This window comes from Moschus berezovskii, chromosome 26 (genome assembly GCF_049115385.1).
Source record: "Moschus berezovskii isolate FMDL1 chromosome 26, NW_MosBer_1.0, whole genome shotgun sequence".
NCBI classification, from domain to species: Eukaryota; Metazoa; Chordata; class Mammalia; order Artiodactyla; family Moschidae; genus Moschus; species Moschus berezovskii.
Window position 1 is genome coordinate 29,595,180 of NC_142485.1, and position 25,886 is coordinate 29,621,065.

Here is a 25,886-nt window from a genome sequence, read left to right on the forward strand (position 1 = left end):
GATTTTGCACCTGAGCATTTTTATTTGCATAGGTGTTGATTTTATCTAAACCAACCCTGTATCATCTATTAGGGAAAATTCCATAAGAGTCGTCCTCATAAGCCTATCTTGGGAAGTCAATTATATTCTCTTAATTCATTTTAGAGTCACTTATGCTCACACTGTGTTGCTCTAGTGAGTTGTACAGTGATTTGCCTTAATAAGAAGGTTCTCAAAAATTTAGATATCCATATAATATTATGATTAGATTATAAAGTCTAAATCCTGGTAGATAATAATTTACTTCAGAGACTCATATGAATGTGCCCTGTGTGAGCAGTTCACATCTCCTTATTCATCAAATACATGATTACTCAATGTATGATATTAATTCTTACTGCCCCTTCATTAACAGCTACATCTGTTGAACCCATCTGTCCAACAGGAGTAAATAATGTAAATAATCTTAATCTACACTGCAGAAATTTAGCCCTATGTATTTTTTGGAACTATTTTCCCAAGTCATTCCATTATAGAAATTTTGAATATTTATTGTTTTATATAGCAATAATTTATCTTCCATTTAGATTAAATATAAATATTTTCCATACATATTTATATCATTTACATATGTCTATTTGACAAGTAGCCCCTAATAAATGATTTATGAATGACTGAAGTGCTTCAAAATTTTATGGTGCAGATTTGCAATTACGTATACTACATGTATGCCTGAAAGGGATACATATATCCTTGTGGAGCTAATTGTAACTGAACTTACTTTTTTTTTAATTGACTTAACATGATCAAAGACTAAATCTATTTGCAGTGTTTATTTTTTTTTAACCTATACCCATTGTTATTGAAACCATCAATATAGAAGGAAAGGCAGCTTTCCTAAAGTTTAGTTACAATCTCCTACGTTTAACGTTAATTCAAACACATTATAACAATAATATTGAAAATATATTTACAAAGATCAACCAAACTGGATTTGGGCCACGAGGCAAAAATATTCTTGAATAATTCATCAAAGGTATATAAGCATTCTGAAGCATCTGGGGAGATCTGTGCATCACACTTATTTGAATGGCCAGTGCTCTAAGTTAGAAGACCCTCAAGACAGAGTTGCTTATAATATGAGAGTAATTTCTGTAACAGCTCAGAGAAGTACTTCATCGTTAAGCACAATCATTGTAATGAAATGCTTACTGACTTTAGGACAGATGTGGCACGGCTAGAAAGTAACAAAATTAGATTAATTCTACATGATTTGAAAACATCTGCTTTAAAGTGAGAAATCATGGAAATGTGGAATTAATTGACTACCTATGTTTCAGGCCTGTACAACAAAAGTTTAATTGTTTTAAAATAAGTAGGTTAAGTTCACAAATTATGGTTCTTTATCTGTATGCATATATGTGTTGTGTGTGTACTGTATTCAGCTGTATTTTAACTAAGTGCTCTTGCTAACGTTTTATCTTATCTGCATGCATTATACCATCTGCACAGTGCCCAGAGCTGCATTGTGGACAGACAGGCAAGCTTAATAGCAGTGAGTTCAACCTCTCTGAACTGAGCTGATTCAATTCAGTTTTAATATGTATCTACTGAATATCTACTATGCTATTAGCACCAGGTTGCATGTTATACAGAAAAAAAAAAATGTTTAAAAAGCATATATATCACAATTTCCAACAAGGATCTTGAAATACCAATGGGGATATGAAAATACTCAGATAAAAAGCTATCAAAACAACAAATTAGTATTACTATAAAGTGCTAAAAAGTGAGATGAGAGCAGGAAGTAGCCAGAGATTTAACACATCTTTCTGATGCTTTGCCAGGAATTTGATTCTTCCAGAATAGATTGCTTCAGGACATATAAATCCAAACAATTATCCTCCTTCTGTTAGTCACCTTGCCCTGGAAACACTGGTTCACTAGAGGATATACATTCATGATTAAACCTGAGAGCCAATCCCTTTCTTCTTGTCAAAGAACATTCGTTTCAAATCCCACACACAGAGCAGTATGACAGTGTTCTGACTACTTAAGTCATGACATAAGAACAGATTCATCCTCGTGTTTATTGTAACTGACTCCCATGAGATCTTTGGACATCGCTGTTGGCAGAGTGCTGTGCCCAGTGGTCAGCTGCTTCCATTCCCCTCATCACCTCCTATGGTCTCTGACATAAAAATAAAGTGATTTTCAGAGTAAAGGAAGATAGAGAAGACACTGAAAAAAATGTGCCATGCCTTTCTTGACATCAGTTTCAAAGTAAATAAACACTTGACAGCTGATTCGTTCGTTCGTTCGTTCCGTCGCTCAGTCGTGTCCGACTCTTTGCGACCCCGTGGACTGTAGCCTACCAGGCTTCTCCGTCCATGGGATTCTCCAGGCAAGAATACTGGAGTGGGTTACCGTTTCCTTCTCCATGACAGCTGATTACTGTCATGTAAGTGGAAATCTTTATTGCCATCTAAAGGAATGAGGTGTATAGGGGAATGTGTGCTTTAACAGGATGTCTTTGCACTTTTCTCAGAGCCAGATAACAGTGAATGGAAACTCTGGAGGCACTGTGAGTCCAATGAGTTACTATCAAAGGCCGTTTTCCCCTTCTGCTTACTCGCTACCTGGCTCACTCAATTCAAGCATGATCATGCAGCATGGCCGGTCACTTGGTAAGTCATCTGATAGTCATGATTTTCATGACAATTTCAATATAGCAGGTACAAACCACATGAGAAATATATAAAGCATCCAAAAAATTTTTGGAAAAGGAAGAAGAAATGAGCCTATCCTGGGAGAGGAATTAAAGGCAGAGGACTCAACACTGGAGAAAATAGACACCCAGCTATTCCAAGACGATTACTGCATCTATGTCTGTGTGTGGAGAAGGCTGTTAGATATTTGGGGTGATGGCGTAAGAAAAAGATGGCCATTTAGGGAGAAGTGAGTGCACATATACCAGGAGAACATTCCATGAGGGACAAATACCATCTGTGTTCAAGACAGCCCTTTCTTTCATGGAAAAGCTTTCATTATAGAACTGTTTAGCAATTAAAACAGCCTAACAAGGCGACAGGCGCCTCACAAAGTAGTAAACTGCTGTTGGAACCGAGACCAGAAGACCTTCAGACAGGGGTGTGAGTTCCTTTAAATGATTTCAGAATTTTATAGGAAGTTATTTCTAAATCTTTTGGGAATTAAGTCAAAGATAGAGCTCTCCTCCAGAAAAAGAAATGAACATTAGAACAGCCACATAAATTTTAAGACATAATTTCATGGGGCTAATGAACTCTTTGGAGCCTCCTGGAAAAGAAGCTGTGCTATATAATTCTAGAAACATTTTTATGCAGCAAAATATGTTAGGACAATTTAGAAGATAATGTAATAAGAATTTCTTGGCTTTTAAAAAGGTAAAGATAAAACCCCAAACATTGGGAAACTGACCGAATCAAACCATCATCTGAATTGAAGCTGAAAAAGGTTCCATGCTTAGCAACTGGAAGGCCTGCAGAACAGCCAGAAACAGGGAAACCAGCGGAGGGCCACGTGACCTCAACCTACCTCCCAGAAAAGCAGGAGTCCAATCCTCTGGATACCACCAAGCAGCAAAGAGAAAGGAACTAGACAGGGCTTTAACTCCCATGTCTTCATTGACAGTAGACAGCATCTTCTCATCCCTGACACTGTGTATTGAAAGAAAATGAGGGTATTAATTTACCCAGGAACACCCAGCCTATGGATTATGCAACTCAAACTTCTGTGGCCAACAAAAGCTCTCTAATTATAAGACTTACATGGAGCCATGAGACTCATTAAGCAGAAGTCTAAATATACTTGCTCCTTCTCTAACGCTGCTCCTGGGATCATCTGTGAATCTTATAATGATGTCCTTTTAGAGTATAAGAAAGCAGAACGTCTTTGTGCCAAAACATTGCCCTTATATAAGCAATCTGTGGTGTAGTATTATAATAGGAGTCTGTTATATTTAGATTCTTTATGGAGCTATGCATGAGCACACATCTATAGTAAAATTCTACAAATTACCCTTGCCATGATATTTTTCCAAATAATTATTATCAAAATTAAACTCTCCTCTTTGTCTCTCTTAATGAACACAGTTTTGTCCCTCCCACTCCAACAAATAAAATATATAAATACTTGAGAATGGACAGATTTTTATATTAGAACATATCAATGGGTCGATTTTACATTTAAATTATACTACACAGAAAGAAATTCTATAGATAAACATTGAACAAATTCTGCCTAGAGGAACTATTCTGCCCTAAAGGAACTTTATAAAGTTGAGGACAAAAAGACTGAAAATGAGAGTTAGTGAACCATATAAGAGCATAATAAAATAAAAGGCTAACTTGTATTATGTAAGCTATTAGTTCATAGAATCTTATGAACCACATATTAAGACAGAGTTAACACTGTTTAGACTGGGGCTTTGCACACACTCAGTGCTCAAAAAATATTTGATAGAAATATTAGCATTGTGGGGTCCACTCAAATCCTTTCCATAATTAAATGGAAAATCAGAGTCAAATATCACTTTGCATCTTAATTTGGAGTTTCTTGGGAAAGATATTACTTTTATATACAATAGCACATAAAGCAGTTTTATTCTTAGCCTTATTTATCCTTCATCATGAATTGAAATGGACTGAAAAACCTTTTCTGTTGCAAACTAAAACATAATCAGAGTATAGAAGTTATAAATGTTACAGTGGATTTTAGTTTGAAGAGGTCTTATGTTTATTTATCCTTATAATGATGAGTCAAAGTTTTTAAATATCTTATGAAGTTCTGCTACAAAACACAGTCGTATCTTTTTAGAATTTTTTTAGATCCGCTATATCTATGTCTATACTTAAATGTAATCAATGACTGCTACCCTGACATAAAGACTTCCTTATCCACATAAAAAAAAAAAAAAAAAGACCCAAGTTACATGAGTAACAGACTTGTCAAACCATGGCGGAGAGTCATACTTGGTCAGCAAAATTTTGAAATTTACTGTAGAAAAACAGAGTCATATCATCAATTGTACTAAATAAATGATAATAATGTTTAAATACCTGTATACTATAAGTGGAATATATAGTACACCTCTGTCCTCTTTGTTTCTTACAAAAGTACACCAAAAGTTAACAAAGATGGCTTGAAAATAAGAATGTGATAAATCTCAGCCAAACTGTATGCTTATGGCAACTTTCACATCCCGGGGTGAGAAGTCATGGTTTTTTGCTTCTTTAAAGTAAAAACAAAGCTATTATGACCATCATAGAGTCCTAGATAAAAATTAATACTAATAGCTTATAATCATTTCTTTACTCATATGCCTTAACATCCAAGTATATGTTTAGATGTGAAGATTTCCTGATGTCATTAGGAAGTCGTCATCACTGGACCCACCAGGAAAATCTCAAAAGCACCTTCTTAACACAGTGGTGGCCACACGGCCACATGGTCTTTCAACAAATACTGTTCTTCCCCTTAACCCCTGTCACTGAATGATGACGATCTTGTTTTCAGAGGTCCGAGCAGTATATACCTACATGTTAACAAAGAGTGGCTCAAATTTAAGATAAATGAGTTAAAAGAAATAGTGATGGAAATACACTCTATTTATAAATGTAATATAGGGCTTCCCTGGTAGCTCAGCTGGTAAAGAATTGCAATGAAGGAGACCTCAGTTCTATTCCTGGATCAGGAAGATCCCCTGGAGAAGGGATAGGGTACCCACTCCAGAATTCTTGGGCTTCCCTGGTGGCTCAGATGGTAAAGAATCTGCCTGTGAAGCAGGAGACCTGGGTTTGATCCCTGGGTTGGGAAGATCCCCTGGAGGAATGCGTGGCATCCCACTCCAGTATTCTTGCCTGAAGAATCCTCATGGACAGAGGAGCCTGGTTCAATAAATACCTACATGTTAACAATGAGTGACTCAAATTTAAGATAAATGAGCTAGAAGATATACTGATGCAAATATACTCTATATTTATTTATAAATGTAGTATTACATGTGTGTTTTTCGCTCAGTCATGCCCGACTCTTTGCAAGCCCATGGACTGTAGCCCACCAGGTTCCTCTATCCATGGGATTTTCCAGGCAAGAATAGTGTAGTGGGTTGTCATTCCCTTCTCCAGGGGATTTTCCCGACCCAGGAATCAAACCTGGGCCTCCTACATTACAGGCAGATTCTTTACTGTCTGAGCCACCAGGGAAGCCCATATTTATGCATAATTAATCACATATAACTATGTAATTACATGTAATTATAATATGCTGTATTATAATAGGCATGAATATGAAGCTTCATTAATCTGATTCCCTGTGCATCAAATATATTTTACATCTTCTCTGCAGATTCCTCGGAGGCATACCCCCAGCATGCCCAGTCTCTGGATGGCAGCGTGGGCAGCTCAATACCACTGTACAGGTCCTCCGAGGAGGAGAAGAGAGTGACAGTCATCAAGGCGCCCCACTACCCAGGGATTGGGCCGGTGGATGAATCCGGAATCCCCACGGCAATCAGAACGGTAGGAAATGCCAGCGCCCGCTTTACTCTGGGCTGTGCAAATCTCCACAAAGGATGGATTGTCGATGGCTTTGTACATTTCTACACTCTTATATAATGAGGATTGCCCTCTGTGCCATCTGAGTTCTCATGAATATTATGCTGTGTGTGGCAGAGAAAAGGAACTGTCCATTGAAGATAATGACTCAATCTGTTTCTCTATTTCAATTTAAAAAGCACGAAAACTGTGCTTCTGTGAGATGATAGAAGTAAGCTTTGTTTGCCTTCACCTTTTACCAAGGAGTGTTAGGGCACCAGAGAGAGAAGAGAGAAGGGAGAATTAAATGTGAATTCTTTGGCTGCACTGAATTCCCACGTGCACTGAGAATAAGCCAGTGATTTGTGTCTGGAGATGGATGTGCCTTACCGCCAGGAGACTGGGAGCCCTGGATTGGGAGTTGAGAAGCCTGATGATTGGAGGGAAAGGAGTTCATGTCAGAGAAGGGAAAAGCTGTCCGAGGAAAATACACATCACATTTGAGTGTCCGTCCTCAGCTGTGCCTGCCGAGAGCTCTCCGGGGCGAGCAGTGAAAGTGTTTGGGTTGGTTTTTTTTTTTTTTCCCTCCAGTCTGTAAACTCTGCCAGACCATTGCTCAGTGTGTCAGGGCAGCCCCTTCTGGCAAAGTTCAGCAGCGGCAGAGGCCGAGCTCGGGCAGGCAGCTGCTTGCTGAGCCAGTCCACTTGGAGAGGAGGTTTGTGCTAGCCTGCAGGGAAGAAGACAGAGCGCCAGGATGAGAGCCGCAGCACCTCTGCAGGTGAAACTGGGGGGCGGGGAGGGACCGCGGCGCCAACTGCATACATGGGGTCCGCATACCTGGCTGGGAGGTTGCGAGGGCTGCTGGTTTGGAATGCAAACCTGTGGGGGCCGAGGAGTGCAGAGAGGAAAAGACTGGGCATTAGATCAGAAAAAGAGGTCGGGGGCAACTGGAATCTGCTCAAAAAGAAGGAGAGTGGGGGGTGAGTGGGGTTCTTCTCTCCTTGAATTTGCATTTATTACATGGTCCCACGATCTGAGAGATGAGTTAAAAACTGATTATTCCAAGCATTTGTATTAGAAATAGTAAGGGAAGCCAGAAGGTAAGTCTGTAGAGTCATTGCTAGGGCTTTAGACTCATGAGATTCTGGGAATGTTGAATGTGGCTAATTATAAAGACCTAAAAAAAAAATCTATGTTGGCACCAATGGTTGTCATATTTAAGTGACAGGAAAAGTTCATGATCGAACTGACATTTTAATCTTACAGTGACTGCACGTTTCTGGTGGTGGTGCTTCCTTGTACGTTTCTTTTTTTAAGATTTCTGACCCCAAATGCTTTAATTAGATTTTTTTCTTTTCCTAATAGAGTAGGGATACAGTGTCAGACAGGTACAGTGTCACTGGTTTTGTTAAATTGACCCTTGAAACATAATAGTTACACAAATGAGAGATTCCTGATTCTGCGTAGTTATAGACTCTCTTATTTTATCTGAGACCTCTAGGTGTGTTTTTAAGTCAGTACACTGCAAAGTTAGAACTGTTTTTATCCATTAGATATAATTTTCTTAAATAACAAGGCCTTGCTTTTCACATTTTAAAAGGAAAAAACTGAGATGTTAGAGACCGTTAATGAAAAATCAAAAAATATTAAAATTTTTATAGTGTTTTATCTACTGAATGTTTAGATATGCATAAACAAACACATATACTAGACATTCAATGCAAGCTTCCCTTCTATAAAACAGAAAATAAAATATAAGCAACTCAGAAGTTCCTTATAAGGAACCAGCATTTTTATGTACAGCCAGGCTCCTCTGTAGACGTTTCAAAGTTTACAAAAAAGGTACAGGTCTGAAGACTCATTCACATTTCTTATTTGTCAGCCCCGCACAGCACATCCCCAAGTATAGCTGTGTTTATAAATATGGAGTCAGGCCATCTCGGAGCCACAGCAGGCCAAGAATCTCCAAGGCTGTTTTCCGTTCTCATCCGCATAGAAAGCAATGATTATCTGACTTGCATCGCTTCACGTGGGCTTTCCGCTCAGGGTGCACAGCAAAGGCAGTGCTGTGTCAGTGTACCATTTTACAGTCTCACGGTCTTGGTTAGACATTTCAGACTCTGGGCTCATCTGAGACATATTCCAGGTGCTGGGCTAGGTCTCTTTATATACATTGACTCTCTCAGTTTCTCTCTACATTGTCTTTCTCAATCTCAGACCAAGGACACAGAATTTTGTAACCTAGAAGCTCTAGAAAGCCAAGAGTTAAACAAACGCACCTTTGAGCTATTTGCAGGAAGGGGAGCAGCTCCCCAGACTGCCCTCTCTCATGTGACCTGGGACATCTATGTCAGCCTTTTACTGCCATCCTTAACGACAACAACAAACCCCGCTGGGGTCCAGCTCCCATGAGACTGTGTAATTAAAGCCAACTAGTTAAGTGAAATACAAGATTCTTTTCTTCTTCTTCAAATATAACACCGTTAGAGCCTTTTCAAAGCTGAAAAGAGGCAAAAACAGAACAATGAACACTGGTGGGTAGAAAATACGTGTCTTTTCCCTTTTGGGAAATCTCTGCCTGATAAATCAATGTAGAGTTCTGATGTCTTGTAAATTACAGGAATGTAGATTTTCAGGTTTATTCAGCCAAGTTAGAGAAAACAACCAAAGAGTGATTTACTAATAGCTACTGTCCATGCAAAACCATTTTGAAGAACACATAAGAAAGTAAACTTTCTCAAATTCATGTAGACGTCTGTTTCCTTAATCTCAATATTTGCCGTAACAACCTACTTGAGGACATATATAAAAGGAACTTTAAATGCTTAGAGGGCTTCTTTGAGAAAGAGATGGAGAGTTTAAGTGTTTCCATTTACCAGGTTCATACTCCTCTTTGTCAACCAACTTGGGCATTTCCTGGCATCTCAGTGCTCACCATATAAAGCTAGCAGATGGCACAACGAAAATCCTGCCTGATATGTGCCCTCCAGCAAGTGAAGGGAAAAAAATCCTGTCTGTCAGGATACCTTGCCATATACAGTGATATAACTCACTTATTCAACTTCCCCGTTGCCATTGGTGCTGTTCAGGTACGGCTGGGAAACATGTGTACACAGTGTTATGTCTTATTTTTTATTGCTAAAGACTACAAAGGAATTAAAGCTTAATAAAAAAAGAAATCCATCTTTTATGAAACTAAATATCCCTTAAAAATACAAGTTCAGTCCTTTGTTTAAACCAGCAAATAACAGCTAGACTCTTGGTTTACCACTACCTCCCCCACCAGCTCCCACCATTTGAGTATAAAGTCAGCCAGTGATCCACCCAATATTTCCACAGTAAAAAGAGCCTAAAATGAATGAAGAAGCGATTTCCAGCAAAGTCAGGTAGGCCTTGATGGTACTCTGTATTTGTCGTTATTATCAGAATCAGATATTCTTAGCAAAAGAAATTTAGATATAGGACAAACTCTCAGTTTCCAGAAGAAACACACAATGAGCACATTGGAGAGAAAAATCAGGATATAAAATGTACACCACAGCTCAGTGTAACAAACACACGACTATTTTTATGGCTGTCCTAACAGAATATTTTATATGAAGAGAACTATCTAAAAAAAATGGTGTATTTAGTTACTATATACAGAACGGTCATGTTTCTTACCAGAATAACCCTGGAAGAGCTGAGGTTTTGCCAAGATTTGCCAAGCAAAATCTTGATTATGATTGTAAGGCATATGTAGTACCCATTTACAGGTATACTATTAGGCAGACTTCTATCCAAAAACCTGGGTCATTCATTATTTTATTCTGTAAATATTTGAGGTTTTCTACTGTTATGACTTACAGAACATTTCTTATATTCTAGCCACTGTTCTAGATCTTTTTGCATACACTGTCTCTTTTGATTTCCATAACAGTTCTATGATGTGTATAATTATTTCATCTTAGAGAAAACTGAGGCTCTAAGAGGTTACCTCATTCCCCCAAATTCACATTGCTGGGAAATATTAAACAGTAATTAAAGGAACCAAGAATTGAATCTAGGTTGATCTGACATTAATCTCAGCTTTCCACTGTAGCCTACTGTTTATATTATGTCAAAAGCAGAGTGGATAAGAAGCTTCTGCTTTTAAGGGACTTACAGTTTAGCACAGCAAATACTGCCAACATTTTATTATTATGTTAAAGAAGTTTTGAAGCAATAGCTACATTTTTGGACTTGCTCCAGGACACTAAATTATTTAGTATATTCAGTATTTTATTAACTTAGACTAGTAAATATCAAATTTTTATTTCTCTAATTCTAAGCCAATGATCAGAATACAGTTTGCATCCAAAATATTCCCCAGTTAATTTTTAAAATAATGTATTGAATAGTACTCACTGAATTGATGCTTTTGAACTGTGGTGCTGGAGAAGACTCTTGAGAGTCCCTTGGACTGCAAGGAGATCCAACTAGTCCATTCTAAAGGAGATCAATCCTAGGTGTTCATTGGAAGGACTGATGCTAAAGCTGAAACTCCAATACTTTGGCCACCTCATGTGAAGAGTTGACTCACTGGAAAAGACTCTGATGCTGGGAAGGATTGGGGGCGGGAGGAAAAGGGGACAACAGAGAATGAGATGGCTGGATGGCATCACCGACTCGATGGACATAAGTTTGAGTGTACTCCGGGAGTTGGTGATGGACAGGGAGGCCTGGCATGCTGTGATTCATGGGGCCGCAAAGAGTCGGACACGACTGAGCGACTGAACTGAACTGAACTGACTAAACAAGTTTTTATGGCTAATGATAATTATCACCAAAAGGAGTGAAACAAAAAACTATAACTATGAACTATATTTACAAAACTATAGCTTTGATTCAACTTCTTGTTGTTGTTCAGTCACTAAGTTGGGTCCAACTCTTTGTAACCCCATGAACTGCAGCATACCAGGCTTTCCTGTCCTTCACTGTCTCTCAGAATTTACTCAGTTTAGCTAATTTTATATAAATAAGCTCGTAGAAATATCAACTCAGGGCTGGGCACAGCTGTGACCTGGAAGAAAAAACATAGCATATAATATTCCAGCTCAGCCTAAACTCAAACAAGGGGTAATATGTTTACAAACTGTGGGTATGCCTGGATAAATTAGTGATATCAGCTTATTGACCAGAGATGTATTAATGCATCTTTTGTTACCCAAACAGTATTGACCTGAGTGTTTCAATATTCACTTACATACCAAATCACCAGCCACAGGTATTGGTTTTTACAAAAATCCCCTGGTCAATAATGTGATATTGTCATCATGAAATAATAAAGAGAAAATTGTATTACAGAACACAATCTGCTATGAAAAAAGATAAAATATAGAAAGAGGAACAAAGTCTACGTGTGACCAGTTTTGTAACTTTTGGACATTTTCTTTTACAGACAGTTGACAGACCGAAGGACTGGTACAAGACCATGTTTAAGCAAATCCACATGGTACACAAGCCGGGTATGTAGTTCTGTTTTCTGCTCAGCTCCTTGTGGGTGGAAGAATAAGTACTCTTCTGTGTAGTTCTGTTTCACGGAAAGTGTCAAGACTAGCAGACTTCACGGTCCTCCCTTCTTTTCAACACTCCTTACTCTTAGTGTTAAGTGTTAGTCACTCAGCCCATTCTGATTCTTTGTGACCCCGCTGACTATAGCCTGCCATGTTCCTCTGTCTGTGGGATTCTCCAGGCAAGAATACTGGAGTGGGTTACCATTTCCTTCTCCAGAGGATCTTCCTGACCCAGGGATCAAACCCGGGGTCTCCTGCATTGCAGTCAGATTCCTTACTGTCTGAGCCACCAGGGAAGCCCTTAATCCTAGATCACCCCTCAATTCCCAGATACCTGTGCTTCTTCTTCACCCCTGAGCTGCCAGAAAGCCTCAGAGGATGACCCTCGAGGAGTCCCAGAGGCTCTGGCCTTATCCATCCATCCTTCCTTGTTCACAGCATAAACAAGCCTGGCTATTGTCTGCTTAAACAGACTCATGATTCCTCTGTCCACACAGATCCACCCCGTGCCAAGAAAGTGGGCCACAGCTGGGTCTCACCAAGTTGATAAGAGATCTTTAAAGCCCTTACTAGAGGAAATTCATGATCCAGAACAGGTGGAAAGAGGGGAAGGGGACTGACGTCCGTATGCTGTGAAGTAGGCAGCAGAGCAAAGCTGTTACAGCCCAGAGAAGTCAATTTGCAGAGGCCCAGCAAAACAAAACCAAAACGTAATATTTGAAAATTTTAAAATGGCATTATGAACTAGGCAAACCATGTTAGCTTTCTAACAGATCTGTTGTTTCCCTGAAGTTCTGCCATCCCGATAGGATGTGGTGAGCGAATCTGTATTACCATAATATTTATGTTTCGTTTTCTAGATGATGACACAGACATGTATAATACTCCTTATACATATAATGCAGGTAGGCTGGTTTCCTTGCTTGCCATGAATACACTGTGCCTTGCCATGCGTGGAAGAACTTCCCACTTTTTTTTTTAACCACTCTGAGTGAATGATTTCAGTTTCTACAATTAGGAAGATGCTTTTTTTTTTCTCTTTCTTTTCTCAGCATGTGTAACAAAAAAATGTGGATCTTTTCTCATGCAAATGAGAACTAATACTATTTTATCTCCTTCATCCCCCACTGTTAGTTTATTCTCAGCTTCAGGAATGTTTAACCAAAATGTGAAGGACAGCAGGGAAGAACATACTGTAATAAGGGTACAAAGTAAGATAAAGGTCTCCTTTTATCAGTAAAGAATCGTTATAATTGCGTAAGATCGTTCAGATTACACTTCACAATAAAACAAGTCAAGCAAAGTATTTTGTGACCCTGTTCATGCTTTTGCTCCAAATGCAACCATTCATAGAAAGCTTTTTAAAAATACCAGTTTGCCGGACCACTCTTCTGACTCAGAGCTGCCAGTGGTCATGATGGAACGGCTTCAGCCCCGGGCATTTCCACTACTGTTTCTGTGAGTCGGTGTTTTGGGAATGGTTGCAGGCTGGAATGAGGGACCCCTAAAAAATGTTTCTGATCGCAGCTGTCTTCTAAATATCACATCGGGGGATCCCGCACGGGGCTTCTGGTCACCTGCCAGTTCCGGGCTCAGGACTATAGCATTGTGTCTGTATTCCCTTCTTTAGGGCAGGCTCGGGGGCCTATGTCCCCTTTGGCAGCTGCGACCCCCTGTCAGGGTCCCCTGGGTCAGCCTGGCCCCTGAACTAGATGAGGTTGCCCTCTCCGTGACACTTGAAGGCCAGCACTCAGGCCTTTTTAACAGTTGAGGATTCTACTACTAGCATCCAAGGACAAATAGAGGGGGAGAAAAACAAAAATACAAGCAGAACAAGCTCAACAATCTGTAAGAATCTGGCTTTCAGACCTCACCCCCCTAGATGATAGCAGGCGGCCGCCTCAGAGTCCCTCAATTTTTATATCGTGGTCACAGGTACTCCCAACTCCCCTCTTGGGTTTAGCCTGTTAAAATGCAAAACCCAATTGAGAAAATTTCAAAGATCTTACTGACTTTATACAACAATTCATGAATCAGGTGGCATTCAATCTAGCAGACAGAAAGGAGCTCCTAGGAGCTGAACGCAAGGAAAGATTTTAAATAGGCAGAGGGAAGCGGGAACAAGAAAGTTATACCAAGGAGAAAAGCCAGCACGTTGCCGCAAGGTCACTCTCCTTAAGGGGAGGGCAGAGGTCTGTCAGGCAGAGTGTCTAACTCATGCTGACCAGGCAATTCCTGATGGACTGGTGGGAGAGTCAAAACCGTAACTAAATTAAGTCTCGGTTTCATGACGTGGGGTTTAGCATGAGTGACTCCATTTTGGGTCTGTTGTTTTGTTCTTAAAAAGCACTACGGTTGAAGTCTAACTGTGGAACTGAGGCAAAACAAAAGTGTAGAGACTGTATCTTATTTATCATAGCCAATGTGCATGGGCTTCCAGGAGAAGCAGAGAAGTGAAAATAGTAATAGCTCGAAAGACTGAGGTGGCTGGAGATTTAGAATTTTTATGATTATTTTTCAAACTGAGGGTTGCATCCATGAATGAGTAAACTGAACAGTAGTTACCTATCAACTCGCAGAGCCCTTTAGAGAGCTTTACCATTTAATTTCAGTAGACAAAGCAACTCTAGTCAATCTCTTCCCCTTTTACTAACCTTGCATGGTGCTGTTCTATGCTTTGCACTTTCTGTCTCTTTTTTTCTGCCATCTCCACAACCTCTTCCTCTACCCGCCCAAACTGATCCTTCAGGGCTCACTCTAGTGCCCTCAGTTTTTTTTATATCTTCTCTAACCAATCTACCATCTTCTAAGATCTTAATTCCTAATATAAGTTTCTGCATGTGGCCTTTATCATATGTTACCAATTATTTTCAATCATAATTTTAATCATGTCTCTTTTCCAGAGATGCATTATGAGCTTATTGAGGGTTTAAGTTTCCTTATGCCTTGCACAGCATGTAGATAACTTGCTCAATTTTTTATATGATTGTAATTAGCATGTCAATTACTATATACAAATCAAAGCTTCTGAAGTAACAGAAGATAATTGGAAACATGTTATTAGTTTACATTATCCAGGAGCAAATTTGCTAGGTATCTATAAGTCTGTTTCTAGTACCAGTCTGAATTATTACTAATTCCATAATAATTGATGAAGATTCACTGTAACCAATGCTTGTGTCTACTGTACATTAATGAATTAATAATGGTTAATAATATTAATCAATCAAGAGCATATAATTCAATGCATGCATTATGAATATGTTTATTGATAATAATCTTGGCAAAATCGTGGGATATTTTGTAAATAAGTAATTTTTATTTATTACAAACGGTGAAATGCACTTTAAAAACGTCACTTGTTTCTGTTCTGTTTTTGTTCTGCTGCACTGTGCCTCCTGACAGGCCTGTACAACTCACCTTGCAGTACTCAGTCACACCCTGCTGCCAAGACCCAGACCTACAGACCGCTCTCCAAGAGCCACTCCGACAACGGCACCAATGCGTTTAAGGATGCTTCGTCCCCCGTCCCTCCCCCGCCTGTTCCTCCCCCGGTTCCACCATTTCGAGCAAGAGATCGGTCTTCAACAGAAAAGTAAGACTTCCCCCCCCACCAAAGTGTCCAATAGTAAGTTTAGGATAAAACTAATTCCACACAGCATTCAGCAGAAGAATCGGTGCTTACCTTACGAGATAGTTTGTGTATAACCTTATACGTATCATCTTATTAATCAGTAAAGGAGCCACGGTGACCTCCTCTATCAAGAGTGCAGCAAACACTTTCATATTCCTGCCTCATAATATCCTAGTCATCTTGGTTAGACTTGAAGTAACTGAGTGCCATCTCCACTCTTTGATCAATAAATGCGTATGACAAACAGAAATAATGGACACCCTTTGGCATAGCAGGTCAGAGACTCTGCAGTTAAATTTCAGGTTCCTCAGATTCAAACTGTTAGGACTATTAATGATTTAAAATTTCCCCTCTGATATCCAAAAGTACAGAAAAGGTTATTCATAAGTAAGGCATTAGTTAACAAGTATCTACCTATGTCTCATTTCCACACACTAATTTTAATTTCCCCACTGAAATACATTTATAGAATCTATTCAAACAAAAATAAAAATTTATAAACACACTTTTATTGTGCCATTTTTATTAGGATGATGACTAATAGCCCTACTTATAGGTAAGCTTCATTGAGACCTCACTACAACCACTCATCTAAGTACTTTTCCTGTATAATATCACTTAATTCTGAACACAACCCAATGAGACATGCTCTATTTTAAACCTATTTTAGAGAGGAAAAAAACTGTAGTTTCAAAAACTAAAGTAAGTTGCTCAATTCATGCAGCTAGTATGTCCAAGCCAGACTTAACACTTGGCTCTGACTAAAGCCACAGCTCATTCCATTCTAGCAATAATAAATAAAAATGTAAAGATTATTCAGTATTAATATGGTTATTAAGCATCCATCTATCTGACCCATCCCAGAAATTATATTTAACACCCTGCTGTACCATGAGGAGTAATTGATGATCATATAGGTTACAAGACAGCACAAAGACAGACATACATTATATGTGAAGAGATTCTATTTTAATGCCATCTCTTCATGATTATTATATGTTTACAGGTATCATATCTTAAATTTGAGAAATAATAGTCTAGACACAAAATAGTATCTCTGCCATAAAGAACCAAGATTAACTCAGACTTAAATGTATTGTCCTATATGTCTAGTAAAAATTAATCTTTCCTTAAGAAACATGATAATCCGTTAAAATTTTCTAGAATGCTTTCTTCTCTGCCGAACAGTGCTCATCAATTTACTAGAAAGCCAGGACCTGCTTTCCCCTAGCTCTCCTGTCTTGTAGAATATGTGTGTCTCCAACCTTGCAGAGAGTCAGAATTTCATCCTATTCCATGGGCCAGAACTGCTCCCATCTATAGGCAGAAAAATTCTTCTTCCTCAAAACTGATCTTCCCAAAGGAAGCCTTCTTCAGCCTCAGCTATCTAGAAGAGTTTTACTTTTGAAGTCCCTCTTTGACTGCCTCTTGAAGGATGTTGGTTCAGGAAAAAGAGCTGATTCCAAGGTATCCTATGCACAGAATAGATGCCAGGCTCTAGTTTCTCAAGGGTAAAACCATGGAGGGCCTAGCCTGTCACACAACTTGCTCCTATGGACAGCAACCCAAGTGATACTTTTGCACTTTTTGCAGACAAACTATGAAGCCATTTTCAAGATAAACAAAATCAAACCCGACATGTGCATTACTCTGTGTCACTTTAGATCAAGGACGCCAGGTCACAGAGTGATAGGATAAACTCACAGGACTTAATGGCGGGTAGCCGCCACTTACTCTAAACACAAACATACACAGCTGCATTTGTGACCCCAGGGTTCACTAGCACATCACTGACTGATGCCCAGACCCCTCGTGTGACTTACTGAACCAGCAGGAGGCACATCCTTGTATTAGAAAAACAGAGGAACATACAACATGAAATCAAAGAAATGGCTTTCTTTAAGTCATTTATGTAAAACAGAACATAAACGTGCTTTTTTTTTTTCAGGGTAACATTTTACCCTGAAACACTTAAAAAAAAGTCTATATCAGAATTAAGTTTGAAAACAGATATTCGGAGGTTTTATACAATGGCTTTAAGCATAGAGAATGATTTTAATATATAACTTGTTGTTGATTTCTAGGCATGACTGGGATCCTCCAGACAGAAAAGTAGACACAAGGAAATTCCGTTCGGAGCCGAGGAGTATTTTTGAATATGAACCTGGGAAGTCCTCCATTCTGCAACATGAAAGACCAGTAAGCGCTTGTCATTAAACAGAATGCCAGTTCTCTAGGCTTCCTGGGCTCCCAAATAAACCTGAACTTCATATTGTTTAGCAATTTTTATCACCAAGGTAATTTATTTAGTTGGCATTATTAAAAAATCATGTTTGTTGTATATCATGACTTGTGCATCTTATCTCAGAATCAAAGATGCACTCACTAATATACTGTCCCTACCCACCAAATATAGGACTCATTGGCATGAAACTATAACTATGCCTAATCATGATCCCGAATTTAATTATTTTTTTAAAGTAAAAGAATACTCAAATGCCGCACTGAACTGCCCATCTACATTGCCAGTGAGAACAATCGTTCTTGGACCTCTCTGATACAAAGGGACCAGGCAGTTCCATCCCTTCGTTTCCAATATTGGTTTCTTAATATTTCTTTGAAATATTTCAAGGGAAATTTTCCAAATGCCCTTTTTTCATAACAAGTTGTTTTAATTGATTCTTATTAAATCTCTCTCAGGTTACCAAGCCTCAAGTCTCCTGACTGATTGTCAATCTAATGGATCAAGATTATATTTAACTTTGCAGCATTTTTTCCAATCATATGTTTTAATTATCTGCAAAGGAAAAGATCTATAAAGTTGAAAATAACCGCATGTCTCCTCAAAGTGCAGTTTAACAAACAAGGCTTTTCCTTGTCACTCTTTTAATTCCCCTAATCCTCCTTTCTGAGTCCTCTGCTTTCTCTCCTCGACCAATGCCTTCAGGATCTCTTTGAAATTCTAAAATTCCTCTGCATCATTTCTATCAAAACCTGCTTCTAGAGAAACAATTGTGCAGTTTACTCTTGTCCTGGTCTTGAAAGAATTTTAGGTGTCAGTGAACAGGAAATAGTTTTCTTTGTTAGTGTCTTTAAGAGTACCCAGGAAGCCACATCATTATATATAAGGTTGGCCCTGAAATTTGATTAGAAACTGTTATGCACCACACCCAATATGTGTCCTTGATTGAGTTTTCAAACCCTTATTTATGGTTATGTTCTTGAGAAACATGTCCCAAAACCTTATAATCACATAATTCATACAGGATATTTTTCTAAACCTTCTTTGCCTTTCTTCAAATTAACTTGTATCTTTTAGAGTAACAGGACTTTACCAGAAAAACTGAAAGAAAAAAAAAAAAAGACCACCACTGAATTGCAGGTTCCACTGCAAACATATAACTCATTCACTAAGTTATATGATTTAATATCATGATCTTTGAAATTTTTAGGATGAGAACTAATATCACAGTCTTTGAAATTTTTAGGATGAGAACTGTGAATTCACCATTGCATAAAATGGAAAAGATCAAAATCATCATGCAATATGAGTCTCAGATTTAAATGTAGTTACCAAAACATTAATGATCATTCTAACAATGTCTGAGACCCTTAGGATGATGGGGATTGTTACTGTCCTGGAATGCTTTTGCAGCTTTGGTGTAAGGAAACAGGATTGATTTTGGAAGCTGTCCATCAGGATATTTCTAGTATTTACTCATGCAACAAAATTTATGAAGCACCACCTATTTGCCAGACATTGCATTAGGTGCAGGGGACATGGCAATGAGCAAGACATAGTCTTTACCTCAAGGAACCTAGAGTCTATCGTTTAACCATATGCAGAGTAGGCTCGCATTTGTAAGAAGTAGACCATCTCCAGTGTGGTTAAAACGGAGACATGCAGAATGAATTTGCCCCCCTCAAGAGCTTATTCACAGGCTCTGTCATTGTGAATGAAATGTCCACTTTAGTCATGTCTTTGGGTTAATGCCTTGAAGACTCCAAGTTTAAAAACAGCAATAACAAAAGCAATAGCAATAGTTGTAGCTCCTTATTGAGCACTTACTTAAGATGTCAGGCCTTGTAATTCATGCCTTATTACCATATAATGATCCCAACAATTCTATGAAGTAAATGTATGGAATTCCCATTTTACAGATAGAGAGACTGAACACTTGTTAAGTAATCTTGCCCGGCTTCCCATGGCTGGTGAGCACTGCACCTGAGAGTTGAGCCCAGGCAGACTCATACCTGGTGCATTTCATCACCTGCACAATGCTAAACTGCAAACACATTAGCTAGTAGTCATTATCACCTTAATTAGATGATTTGATTAATTATTTTATAGTATAAGTTAATTTGTTCATTTATAATAAATTAGTGTACTGGATTTATTTAACCAGCAACCTGGACCCTGAGTATTATAGTTAAGACACAAAACCAACATACCCAGTATATTGAACTAGTTCTAAAAGGAATGGAAAGATCTGGAGGGCAGATATGGTTGAAGATTTGGATATCGATAGCTCTCTGCTGCCACAGGAAAAGGGGAGTGAAAGGAACCTAGAAACTTAGAAAAAAGTGAGAATGGATATCTTATGAAGAAACAGAAAAAACCAAAATGTTTATCCCTCCTAAACAATTTTGCTGAGGGCCAGCCTTATGCAAGATGATCTCAGCCAGTCATCTGTATCATTTTGGCCAGGCTTTTTATTATAGGGCTCAGCTAGTCTAGTATCTTCTTTTCGTCAACCCTGAATCCATTCCAGTTGCCTCTCTAAGCCAGAAAAAAAAAAAGGTGGGGGGGATGGTGCCGCAGGGCATGGTTGCAGAGATTGGCTATGTCTTGATATTTTGATAGAGTTTGCATAAGATTTGAGACTGTCTTAGACACACGAGAGAGAGGACAGGGAGCAGGTTTGCTAAGTAAGAGGGATGGGACAGCAAATGGACAGCAGGTAAGGACTGCGAGGTTTAGCACTCTCATGTCTTTACTCCAAGACAGTTTGTGAGCATTCCTTTGCTCCTCTCATCTTTAATTTCTGTAAGGTATACACCACAGCTAGGGTACTCTCTGCTTCTCTTTTGAATTCCGAGATGATGCCATTGTCTGCCCAGTCTTCCCAAGTTGTCATCTTGGATTCCCCTCTCCCCAACCATCTCAAAGTCCTGCCTCCTGGGAGAAGGGCCACTGCGCTTCTCTGTCCATCTGGCCCACCACTGTCCACACCTGGATTAGACTGTCAGCCACTAACTCATTTCCTTAATTCTCCAATCTCGTCTCCACATCTTAGAAAGCCTCCTGCTCAAAACTTTCTCCTGGCTCTCAAGGGTTCTTAGAGAAAAACCAAGTTCCTTAACATAATACACAAAAAACCTCGTGGTCTGGCCCCACTGACCTGTGCAGCCCGGAGTATCTCCCTGCCCTTCCTGTCTCGCCACATTGCAGCTCTACAGAGAGCTCTGCACGCCCTCCTCCCTGGTCCTCTGTACAGCTGCCCCTCAGCCAGGAATGCTCTCTCACCACCTCTTTCCTCCCACAGAAACTTCCCTATCTCCTGCTCAACCTGACTCACTTCCCCCAGGGCACCACCCTAACTTCTAGACACCAGGTGCCTGCTTCCCCTGCTGTGAGGAGCACCTGTAAAGCACGCAGCACTGCCCCTCACCACCCTGAACTGTAACAAGCCTGTTGACTTGTCTGTGTCCCTCATTAGACTTTAAGCTCCTTGAAGGCAGGGACCATATCTGGTGCACCAGTTGAATCCCTAGCACCTAAACCAATGCCTGGCACAGGGTAGGTGCTCAGTGAACACACATTGAATTAATAATAAGGGAGTGGGGATAGGTGTTACCCTTGGAGTTAGTGGTCAAGTTGGTGGGATGGAATCCTTGTTCTGTTGCTTATCTGTGAAGTCCGTATGTTTCTAGGGACGAAAGGTACCCCCAGTTTCTGCCAAAGCACACACGACGGGTCCCACACACTGCTGTTAGTAACTGTGGCTCCCTGATTCCCTGGCACATGAAGTGGGGAGAGGAGACAGTGGTAACTGAACAGAAGTCCTCCCCCAGACCCTGGCCAAAGGGATCCTCCTCTTCCTTAGAAATCAATGGAATGTACATTCATATTCTTTAGTAGGAAAGTAAAAGTTGAATACAGTTTTTTGGAAGTGCCTGCATACTCAATTGACTATAAATTCAGGAATGATGATTAAATGGCCCTAATGTTTGATCTAGAAAAGTACTCTTCAATCACCAGGAATTTATCTTAAACTGATTTGAACCACAATTTATTCCATGAGACAATCATATAAACTCTCTCCAGGGATTATTTTGATAAAAATTCTACATCCTCTCTGGCTTGGATATATTTACAGGTGAACCACATTAAATTCAATTAAGCACTGGTTTAGAACACCTTCATGCTTGAAAATATAAAATAACGTGGAGATGTAATCTTTCTCTACGATAACTAAACCCACACATCATAAAAGTGAGCAATCACTGAAAACACAGTGCAGAAATGCGATTTAAACCCTCAGTGAACTTAAACATCTTTAGCAGTGAAGATTGTCACTAGAAGCTTAAGCTATAAAAACTGAGAGTTTCATCTGTTGGTTTAAACCATAAAAAAATTGTCCTAACAATGTGTAGAGCATTTACTGTGGAATCTCAGTGAATATAAAACATAGTAGCCAACATCATTAAAGCTTAAAAATCTAATGAGCATAAGTTATAAAGAACCAATTTCTTTCTGTTCAGAACTGCGAATAGAAACTCCATGCCTGCAATAAGAATACTGAGAACAGGAGAATTTTTATACTCTGAAAAGCAACACAACTCTTTTCAACTGTAGAAAACAAAGCTTGAAAAACAGATTACCTTTAAATAAGAATCGTATGTGATTCAGTTTTGGGTTTTCTTACACACCTTCCTCTTGCAGTGAGCACTGATGTGCTGTGTTTTTCACAATGAGAGGAGACCCAAAGAGGGTAGAAAGAGGTGCCGCAGTATCGCTGCTCTTCTGTTGTCTTTCTAAATATGAGCATGGTCGTGCTTTCTAAATATTTCTAAGTGTTAACATTTGTGTTGAACAATTGAAAACACTTTCGAGTCACTCATGGAAAGCATTGTTTTGTGAGATCATGAGGATGTCTGTCCGTCTGTGGGCTGACCATCTGAATGTGTATCACTGACTTCCATGAGGCCCCTGTGTGCCTTAGGGCAACTCTAGGTTGGTACAGAATACATTTGATTGTTGCCTGACTAAAGGGATTCAAAAGGTCAACCGCAGCAAAGAGAAAATTCCAGTTCTGCCACTTAGCATTTCTTTACCAGTCAGGCTGTGCTCAAGCCTGTGCCTTTTATTACCTCCCAAAGTTATGGATAACTGCTAATAATCGGTGTGTTGGGGGGAGGGCGGGGGGTGGATGGAGGGGTGAGGTTCTCTTCTAATTTCTATTAGCATGTGCCCATTGAAACAGTAAACTGAAGTTTTATTCTACAAAATGTTAAGTCATGGGAAGTTGCTGCTCTAAGGTGGGATGCGGGACAGTATTCTCCCTTTTCTCTAGTCCATCACTGAAATAGATTTCTATAAATCAGAACTTAGTATATTTGTTTGCTGTATATATATACTTTTAAGGTGGAAATCAGAGTGAAGTTGTAACCAGTGGAAAATATACTTATTTGTTTAGTAAATTTGCTGCCCTCTAGTGTTCAAAACGTTTTTTAAACAAATGTTTTCTCTTAAGTTTCTGTCTCCCCTTAGCGAAAATAAAGTACCGTACATGAAAACAGAGATTATAAAATCAAGAAATAACAATATTATTAAAGGTGTAGCATGAGAAACAGTGAGATTTGAAAAAGTTAAAGATTATTCTCCTCTGGAACCAGTAATGGGCCTCTTACACAAAGAACAAAATTACTGAAAAATTCTAATATCATTTACCCTAAAAATCAGCTCCAGCCAAACTATTCTACAAAATTCCTACATGCTGCAGCTATAATCTAAACGATAATTGGAGAAAAATAATATTTTAGTACAATCAAAATCTCAATTACTACTTTTACACTATCGACTCAGAAATAAATTGAAACAAGTTTTTTAAATTAAGGAAACGGTAAATTAGTTACCAGAATATTTTCTGTCCATTTCATTACTTCTGAAATGTAAACCAAACATAATGCTTACTAAATGGAGAATACATCTCAAGATTTCTGCAGCATTTTTCATAGTAACCATACAATGTTTTGCATAATGGTATAATACTAAAGGATAATAATATTTGAAAAGAAAGAAGTCTCAGCACTGTGTTTCTCCAGGCACAAGCTTTGTGACACCGCCACAACCAGTATCATAGTCTATTTTTACTCACTTAGCACCCCATCGTAAATGTGTTACAAGGTTACTACATGGTCTTTATCACTTTGTTCACCACATATTTTGGGTATTGTAGGCCATTTCACTCTTGTGTTATGATGTCTCAGACTTTCTCTATCACTGCCTGTAACTACTATCACAGTCTCAGAAAATACTGAAATAAAAAGCACATCTGTTAAAAGATTTTGGATATAATTGATTATTAAATACAGACCGTGTGTTATCAACAAAACTATTGGGAATGCAACAGGCCAACAAAACACTTGGACAAGCTAGGATGAAACAATGGCTTCTGTTCGAATGTGGCCTACCTCAGAGGTAGTAGAGCATTTCTTCTGGAGCTGACGTGCAGTTACTAGGTGCGGGTCCTTGAGAGCTTTAGGGATTGGAAGAGAATGGAAGGATCCACTTTGAGGCCGTGAGCACCTCACAGACCTCTTGGACCATGTCCTCTTCTGGCCCAGGTGAACGACTTTTAGAAAACAGGAGCTTTTTTCCCCCCCGACTTAAAATACTACCGTCCAGCTGCTCCACATTTAATTAGTGTCATGTAATGGAGAAGGAAATGCCAACCCACTCCAGCACTGTTGCCTGGAAAATCCCACAGACAGAGAGGATCCTGGCCGACTACGGTCTATGGTGTCACAAAAGAGCCGGACACACTGAGCAACTAAACTCTCAAAAATGTCATAACCCATACGTAGTACTTTAAGCATCCCTTTTGAATGTAAAATCAGTAGCCTGAATCAGTCTGGTCAGGCATGTATTATTTAAAAGCATTAAGGATATTGCTGGGTAGAGTAAATGCTCTTTTTTTTTTTTCTATTATCAAAGCAATTGTATATATTTTCTCAACCTGTTTATATTAACAGTCCTAGTTTTTGTACCTTAAATATGACATTCGGAAACCACTGGAGAGGTGAAAGTCAACTATAAAATTTTTTTTTTAGTTTTTCCTCTAGAATGTTAACCAGGGTTGGATTTTCTCTCTTCCCCAACCCTTGACTGACCATATGAAAAACCCCTCCCCACCCACATCCGTGTCTCTAGCTGAAGGTGGACAGGTAGGTGATACTTAGGGTATCATAAAATGTAACTTTCTTCGCTTTGTGAAGGCTCTTCACACTATTTTCAGTGTTCAGGATCAGTCCTAAATTATCTGGGGGCCCCTGGGGCCATTTACTTTCCTGGAACGTTTCCTTCTGCCTGGCTTGAGGCAGGACATATCCTGTTGACTCCCACCAAGAACCTCTATCTAATGAATCAGTTTGTCCTTCACCCCTTTTTCTTGCAGCCCCCTCTCCCAACCACTCCGACACCTGTTCCAAGGGACCCTGGCCGGAAGCCTATTTCTATGTCACCCTGCGGAGAAGTAACTGGTAGCCCCTCCCCTCCACCCAGGACCAGTATCCCCGCACCAAGTCGGTGCGCCCCAGCTCTCTCCCCCATCCGGGTGAGCCCCTTCCTTCTTTAACTCACGCCGTTGGGAAGTTCATGTGTAGCCCTTGTTCCCCAGAAGCTGAGAAGATAATCAGAGGCTGGCTACTCACCATCACCCCCCACCCTTGCTGCCCCTTTCTCTCTCACCGAGACTTCTGGGCTCCTCATGTCCAGTGACCCGCTAACAGTCTCCCAGCACTGCTCACTCCTCCCCCGACCTTGTATCTCTCCCCACCTCCCCGCTTCCCTCCCCGAGGCTCTCCAAGCGCCTGCACCCAAGTCAACTGTGAGCAGAAGGCAGGCTCACTCACTGGGACCCCTGAGGGCAGGGGTGATGG

At 39.6% G+C, this 25,886-nt stretch overlaps 2 protein-coding genes across 50 annotated transcripts in view; one reads left to right on the forward strand and one right to left on the reverse strand.

The window, feature by feature from the left end:
* TLR3 (toll like receptor 3) overlaps window positions 1-25,886 on the reverse strand; it is a 447,684-nt gene that overhangs the window by 340,640 nt on the left and 81,158 nt on the right. For 10 of the 19 annotated variants that reach the window (XM_088832550.1, XM_088832555.1, XM_088832551.1 and 7 more), the window contains exons 1-2: window positions 6,945-7,059; window positions 3,556-3,677 (exon numbers count right to left, since the gene is read on the reverse strand). The exons of 1 other annotated variant lie outside the window; for it this stretch is intronic. The gene's annotated coding sequence lies outside the window, so the exon portion shown is untranslated. Of the gene's footprint in view, window positions 1-3,555; window positions 3,678-6,944; window positions 7,060-8,833; window positions 11,133-25,886 lie in introns of those variants that run through there. 8 more of the 19 variants (XM_088832563.1, XM_088832564.1, XM_088832562.1 and 5 more) reach the window with 3 other exon arrangements.
* Window positions 1-25,886, forward strand: part of SORBS2 (sorbin and SH3 domain containing 2) — a 215,682-nt gene that overhangs the window by 134,390 nt on the left and 55,406 nt on the right. For 19 of the 31 annotated variants that reach the window (XM_088832573.1, XM_088832572.1, XM_088832574.1 and 16 more), the window contains 7 exons: window positions 2,528-2,666; window positions 6,367-6,539; window positions 11,974-12,040; window positions 12,949-12,993; window positions 15,494-15,683; window positions 17,807-17,921; window positions 25,403-25,561. In XM_088832573.1, coding sequence (XP_088688699.1) covers window positions 2,528-2,666; window positions 6,367-6,539; window positions 11,974-12,040; window positions 12,949-12,993; window positions 15,494-15,683; window positions 17,807-17,921; window positions 25,403-25,561 — 888 coding nt within the window. Of the gene's footprint in view, window positions 1-2,527; window positions 2,667-6,366; window positions 6,540-7,194; window positions 7,333-11,973; window positions 12,041-12,948; window positions 12,994-15,493; window positions 15,684-17,806; window positions 17,922-25,402; window positions 25,562-25,886 lie in introns of those variants that run through there. The other 12 variants (XM_088832594.1, XM_088832581.1, XM_088832595.1 and 9 more) reach the window with 3 other exon arrangements.